The sequence below is a fragment of the Carassius auratus genome, chromosome 3 (genome assembly GCF_003368295.1).
Source record: "Carassius auratus strain Wakin chromosome 3, ASM336829v1, whole genome shotgun sequence".
In the NCBI taxonomy this organism is placed as follows: domain Eukaryota; kingdom Metazoa; phylum Chordata; class Actinopteri; order Cypriniformes; family Cyprinidae; genus Carassius; species Carassius auratus.
Genome location: NC_039245.1, coordinates 25,954,218 through 25,960,522, shown reverse-complemented (window position 1 = coordinate 25,960,522; position 6,305 = coordinate 25,954,218). Strand labels below are relative to the sequence as shown.

The 6,305-nt window shown below is 38.6% G+C and overlaps 1 protein-coding gene across 1 annotated transcript; it reads left to right on the top strand.

The window, feature by feature from the left end:
• The first annotated feature begins 337 nt into the window (after positions 1-337).
• On the top strand, positions 338-5,277 carry slc25a17l (solute carrier family 25 member 17-like). Its single transcript, XM_026216964.1, has 9 exons — positions 338-549; positions 648-708; positions 1,557-1,623; positions 1,825-1,973; positions 2,118-2,234; positions 2,645-2,790; positions 2,866-2,961; positions 3,066-3,148; positions 3,868-5,277. Exons 1-9 carry the CDS (start codon positions 481-483, stop codon positions 4,013-4,015), a joined length of 936 nt encoding a protein of 311 aa, XP_026072749.1. The 5' UTR covers positions 338-480; the 3' UTR covers positions 4,016-5,277.
• The last annotated feature ends 1,028 nt before the right edge of the window (positions 5,278-6,305 follow it).

Sequence of the window (6,305 nt, the reverse complement as noted above, 5' to 3'; positions counted from 1 at the left end):
TTCAATACAGAATTGCTTAATTGGCATGAATGTAAATATTACATTATATACAGTAAATATTATAAACAATATTGCCAAAGCTTAGTGTACATATACAGATTTTTTTTTAAATTAATAATAATGAAATGAACATCACACTAATGGAACTGAGTATTATCTTAATATTATAATAACATCTTATATTAAACTGTAACAAATTATAATGTATGAACATTTGATACCACAGTCACAGGAACAGATTGTGTGCGTGCAGTAGATGTACAGTAATCTCGAGACCGATGCTCATGCATCATCCGGCCGCTAGAGGCGCTACAGAGCCGCGCAGTCTAGAGTTATCAGCACAAACAGATCCTCCACTGACGCGGAAGTTGTGACTCTGTTGACTGCACGTAATGAATATGTATTAGTCCGGGAATCATTCTTTGGGACTTCGTGTGAAGTAAGGACGCACTAACTAGGTTTTCAGTCTTAGACAGAGAGATGTCCGACAGTAGCGGGGCAGTCCTGCTGTCATATGAAACACTGGTGCACGCTGTGGCAGGTGCAATGGTGAGCAGACACCTGCCCTAACAACTGGTGCCCGTTTTGATTGAGTTTGTTACGTGATGATATCCTAAATCAGGTGTGTTCGTTCAACTATGTTTTAGGGCAGTGTTACAGCAATGACGGTGTTTTTCCCTCTGGACACAGCCAGGATCAGACTGCAGGGTGAGTTACTGTTATGGAGTATGTACAGGAACATTGTATTTGATATAGGTTCACTTGTGTGTAGTTATTGTTTTTTTTTTTATATTTAATATAGTGTAACGTTACAGTTATGAAAACAAATGAACAAAATGATTCTATAAGAAAATGAATTAAATAATAATGACATGGCAGTTTTTTTTTTTGTGAAAAAAGAAAAAGCTTTCTAGTTATGCTGTTCTTTGACGTATTTAATCAGCTTGAAAATGTGCATATGAGCTCTTGATCTTCAGACATTTTGTTCACTTGTCACAAAATTCATTGGTGAACGCAGATTGCATATTTCCAAGGCCTCTAAATCTTCAACATGACCAAAACTTTCCTGAAAAACCTAAAACTTAACTGAAAAACCCGAAAACCTCAGTCGCAAAGAAATGAAGGTTTTTGAGGAAAACCTTCCAGGATTTTTCTCCATATAGTGGATTTCAATAAAGACCAATGGGTTAAAGGTCCAAATTGCAGTTTCAGGGCTCTACACGATCCCAGCCGAGGAATAAGGGTCTATTCTAGCATTTTCTTAAAAAACGAAACAAGATTTATATACTTTGTAACCTCAAATGCACATCTTGCACTAGCTCAAATTCGCGTATTACATAATCACATTGGAAAGGTCACGCGCAGTTACTGTAGCTATTAATTTGTGTAGAAAATACATTTGTGGCTATTATTTCATATGTCAGGCTTTACTGGGTGAAGTATAAATGTTGCATGTAGTCTGTCACTTACTATAAGGTCATAGGTCATGGTTTTAGATGAAGCATAGTATGTCACACCGCAGGACACATGGGAGAGTCATTTGTTATTTGTTTCAGTGGATGAAAACCGAAAGTCCCAGTCCACCCCCATCATTCTGGCTGAGATTGCGAAGGAGGAGGGCATGTGAGTTACTGAGTCCAAAACCACCCTCTTTCTTATTATATTGTAAATGCCATGCATATGTATTGTTAAAATAGTGTGTGAGTGGAAATGAGTGAACATCTGGCACTACTTAACAATTGATATGACATATTGGGTTTGAAAACATAAAGTGCATAAAGTGAAATGGATTTGTTTTCATGATGCCGTTTGATTGCGTTTCAGATTGTCTCTGTATCGTGGCTGGTTTCCGGTCATTTCTAGCCTGTGCTGCTCTAACTTTGTGTACTTCTACACATTCAACACATTGAAGAGAGTGATGGTCTCGGACCGGTCCAAGCCTGCCAAAGATTTGCTCATGGGCTTCATATCAGGTGCTGAACAGCAGGAGTGTTTACATGGAGCATTGTATTTGGTGCAGTCTGAATGAAAATGCTTCCTGTAAACCCAAAATTAACACAAGAAATGTCATCGTGATGATAATGTCCGCTCGTTTCTTCTTGTTTCATTTAATTTAGGAGCTGTCAATGTGCTCCTGACGACTCCCATGTGGGTGGTGAACACACGACTGAAGCTCCAGGGTGCAAAGTTCAGGAATGAAGAGCTCCATCAGACCCACTATAAGGGAATATTTGGTCAGAACCGCTCACACACTCATTTATCTCATGAGGTATCAACTCCTAACCTCATTCATTCGAGTCTTTTAGGAGTGAAGCATGTTTAAAAATGGTAATTGTAAAAGTACATGATTCTGGACAGTTGACTGTTTGAAAGTTAATGCTGAGATGGTAATGAGGAGTAGTCATTATTGTGTAGGTATGGATTAATTTTCAATAATTCAGTAGTCTGTGGTCAGTTATTCCATGATTTCCTGAACTCTGCTTGAACCTGTTGCGAAATCTGCGTTAGGAAGTATTTAGCTCTCCCTGATTGTGTGGAATGACTCTATATCACCAATCTAGAGCCAATGTGACTGCACCTTATTAAAATAATAGCCTGTGTTGTTTTGAGTTAATCAAGTCATCTTGTTGTTTTCATCTCAAAGATGCCTTCTCCCAGATAATAGCGAGTGAGGGAGTGGGAACGCTGTGGAACGGGACGCTGCCGTCTCTCGTGCTGGTGTTCAACCCCGCCGTGCAGTTCATGTTCTACGAGGCCATGAAACGAAGAGCAGCCCGTGGAGGCAGGAAGGTGAGGGACACAAAACTGGCATCATTCATTTGTGAATTTGTGAAATAACTCGAATGTGTCATATTTATGGGCCAGATATCATCATTTGAGATCTTTCTCATCGGAGCCATCGCTAAGGCTATTGCAACATCTGCAACGTACCCTCTGCAGACGGTTCAGGCCATTCTGAGGGTAATATCATCAACATGATCGCAGTAAACCATTGCATCATATAATACACTTGACCGATTGCAATGGGCAGGGTTTGGTAATATTTCCAATTGCTTCCTCTGCAGTTTGGCCAGTATAAATCAGACGGTAAAGGGGGTCTAGTGGGCAGCCTGAGGAACGTGGTTTCTTTGCTGTTGGACCGGATCAAGTAAGATCTATCCGTCTGTCTATCGTCTGTCTGTCTGTCTGTCAGTCTGTCTATCTATCTATCCTCTGTCAGTTTATCAAATGTCTGTCTATTGTCTGTCTGTCTGTCTGTTTATCATATGTCTGTCTATCTGTCTATCGTCTGTCTGTCTGTTTATCAAATGTCTGTCTGTCTGTCATCTGTCTATCGTCTGTCTGTCTGTCTGTTTATCAAATGTCTGTCTGTCTATCGTCTGTCCGTCAGTCTGTCTATCTATCCTCTGTCAGTTTATCAAATGTCTGTCTATCGTCTGTCTGTCTGTCTGTCTATCGTCTGTCTGTCTGTCTATCGTCTGTCTGTCTATCAAATGTCTGTCTGTCTATCGTCTGTCTGTCTGTTTATCAAATGTCTGTCTGTCTGTCTATCGTCTGTCTGTCTGTCTGTTTATCAAATGTCTGTCTGTCTGTCTGTTTATCAAATGTCTGTCTGTCTGTCTGTTTATCAAATGTCTGTCTGTCTATCGTCTGTCTGTCTGTTTATCAAATGTCTGTCTGTCTGTCTATCATCTGTCTGTCTGTTTATCAAATGTCTGTCTGTCTGTCTGTCTGTCTATCTTCTGTCTGTCTATATATCTGTCTCTCTATCTCCGTCTGTCTCTCTTTCTGTGTGTCTGTCTATCATCTGTCTGTATCTATCTATCTATCTGTTGTTTTGCTCAGCTTGTGTCCTCTGTGTGACAGGAGACACGGGCTCTTGGGTTTGTATAAAGGTCTAGAGGCGAAGCTGCTGCAGACCGTGCTGACGGCGGCCCTAATGTTCGTGGTGTATGAGAAGATCACTGCCGCCACGTTCAAACTCATGGGCCTCCAGAAGAAACTCAAGCACTGAGATACGATTAGCCTTCACCACTGAGCCATGTGCACTAATGAGTGACTACCTCTAACCCACGCCCTCAAGAGGAGCTCCACACATCCCATCAGCCACTGCTCCGCTTACATGGGTTAATCCGGGTACGGTTTCAGTCCTGCCACAACACAGTTCAGTTTAAAACAAACAAACAAACAAAAAACATTTATTATCCTTATTTTTTAACATATTTCTTTTAAAAACTTTACTTTTGTTTGATGTCTTAATATCAGAAACTTGGTTAATGTTGTAAAACTTCTTAAAAGCCATAAGTCAAAATATGCAACATAAAGTCTAGCATTTTAACCCAATGCAAATCATGAGGTTGGTTATGAGTGTTTCCGAATTTAAAGGAGATAGTTAAACCCAACAGCTTCAATCAGTAACAAACATTTTAATCCGTTCCTCACATAAAGCTATTCTGTGACTTCGGGAAAACTACATGGCTCACATGTTTTATGTACTACTTTTATGGTGTACTTTTAATATAAAAAGAGCAGTGTGAACATTCTTCAGAGAATTGTTTGTGCTTCACAGGAAAGTCAGTCTTATATACATTTGGCACAATCCAGTAGAGCCTTATGTGCTGCTATGTCATGTGACAAACCAGCCAAACAAATTTGTTTTAACATCAGTATTATAAAAGGAGAAAATCTGGGACCGATCATTACTTCTGCATGCCATCTCTCTGATCCTCCACAGCAGTGTTACTGAAATAGAAATGAAAGCCTGTTTTTGTTTACTTCTGTACAATTTTGGCATTACTTGATGTCCGATGTAAAATCTGAGCCCTGGAGGAAAACCGGTTGAGAAGCACCAATGTAACCAATGTTTTTCCTTTATGGTTACACTTTAACATCTCTCCCAGTTTAGTTGAGCATGAGTTTTGTTCAGTCACTTTAAGCATTCATGAAAGGCATTTAAAAGTGCACATCTCCTCGTAAACATGAGGTCAAAGTGGATTCACCCCATACTTGCCTTAAATCATGTCTTTTTCGGAGAGAAACCGAAGTCTCACCTGCTGTGTGTCAATGAATATGGTTTGTCTTGTGGAGCATATACAGTAAATATATTAAAAACTAAAAGCGTTTACATCATGAAATTGCAGCTAAGACTTTGTACTTGTTTCTTTTTCACAATTTATAGCACATGTTTTATACTTTCATTTGTATAGCCTCTGTTATTAAACTGCACCGTACTTTATGGCATGTCTAAATGAATTTTAATAAAAGCTATGAAAGAAATCCTGTCAGCAGTAACTTTTCTGAGTTGATTTCACAGTGGAGTCATGCACATGATTTGAGAAAAAAAGATATTATGCCCAGGTCTTCATTTCCTTCGCTATATACTAATTTGTTCCCTCGTTGTGGCAATGATTGAAATAAAAATAAGTTGTTTTTTTATACAATTGAATTAAAACGAGGGAACAATGTCAGTGGCTCCGGCTCTGATAAGACGGTTGATGTTCAATCAGGGAATGATTTGATTGTGGCAAGTATGTATTAAATGGCAAACAACAAATATTTCACAGCATGCACAGATGAAATGTTCAAAACTAGACCTTGAAAATGTATTGAGAAAGTAAACAGAGACTATTCCTGCAACCCTCTCACCTCGGGTCGTCCTCTTTGACGACTGATTTGACGAAGGACAAGAAATCATTGCAGAAATTCACACTGACTGTTGGCTTCCAGCAGTTATACTCAATTCTACAGAATAAACAGACATGAAAACATCTCACTTAACCATTCCACAGTCAATCAAACATCACAGCTCTTTTCCAGACGCTAGTGAATAAAGCAATCCCAGAATGCACTGATTTCATGATTTCAATTCATTTCACCATGATTAAACTATTTTAATTTATCAATCTAATTACAAACTGAGTACTTTTTGCAATCAGTTTTCACTTCTTAAATAACATCCCATAAATCTGTTCAATGACAGGGAAAATAGTGCTAATATTTTTGGACACATGAAGAGACAAATTAGATTTTTTTTTTTTTTGGCTGAACTATGCCTTTAATGTCTTGTTTACAACATGATGAGTGTTCAGTGTCTTTTTAGTTTCTGTTATTTTAGTGCATCAGCTTCAATACAATAAGAAATGTGACCCTGGAGCACAAAAGCAGTCATAAGAAGCACGAGAATATTTGCAGCAGTAGTCAAAAATACATGTTACGTGTCAAAATGATTGATTTTTCTTGTATGTCAAAAATCATTAGGATATTGTTCATTAAAGATCATGTTCTATGTAGATATTTATTCCTGT

Excerpts from the sequence above, each read along its gene's own strand:
- slc25a17l (XM_026216964.1), top strand. The coding sequence starts at position 481 with ATGTCCGACAGTAGCGGGGCAGTCCTGCTGTCATATGAAACACTGGTG. Across the intron at positions 709-1,556 it reads AGCCAGGATCAGACTGCAGG|TGGATGAAAACCGAAAGTCC; the intron begins GTGAGTTACTGT and ends TATTTGTTTCAG. Across the intron at positions 2,235-2,644 it reads CCACTATAAGGGAATATTTG|ATGCCTTCTCCCAGATAATA; the intron begins GTCAGAACCGCT and ends TTCATCTCAAAG.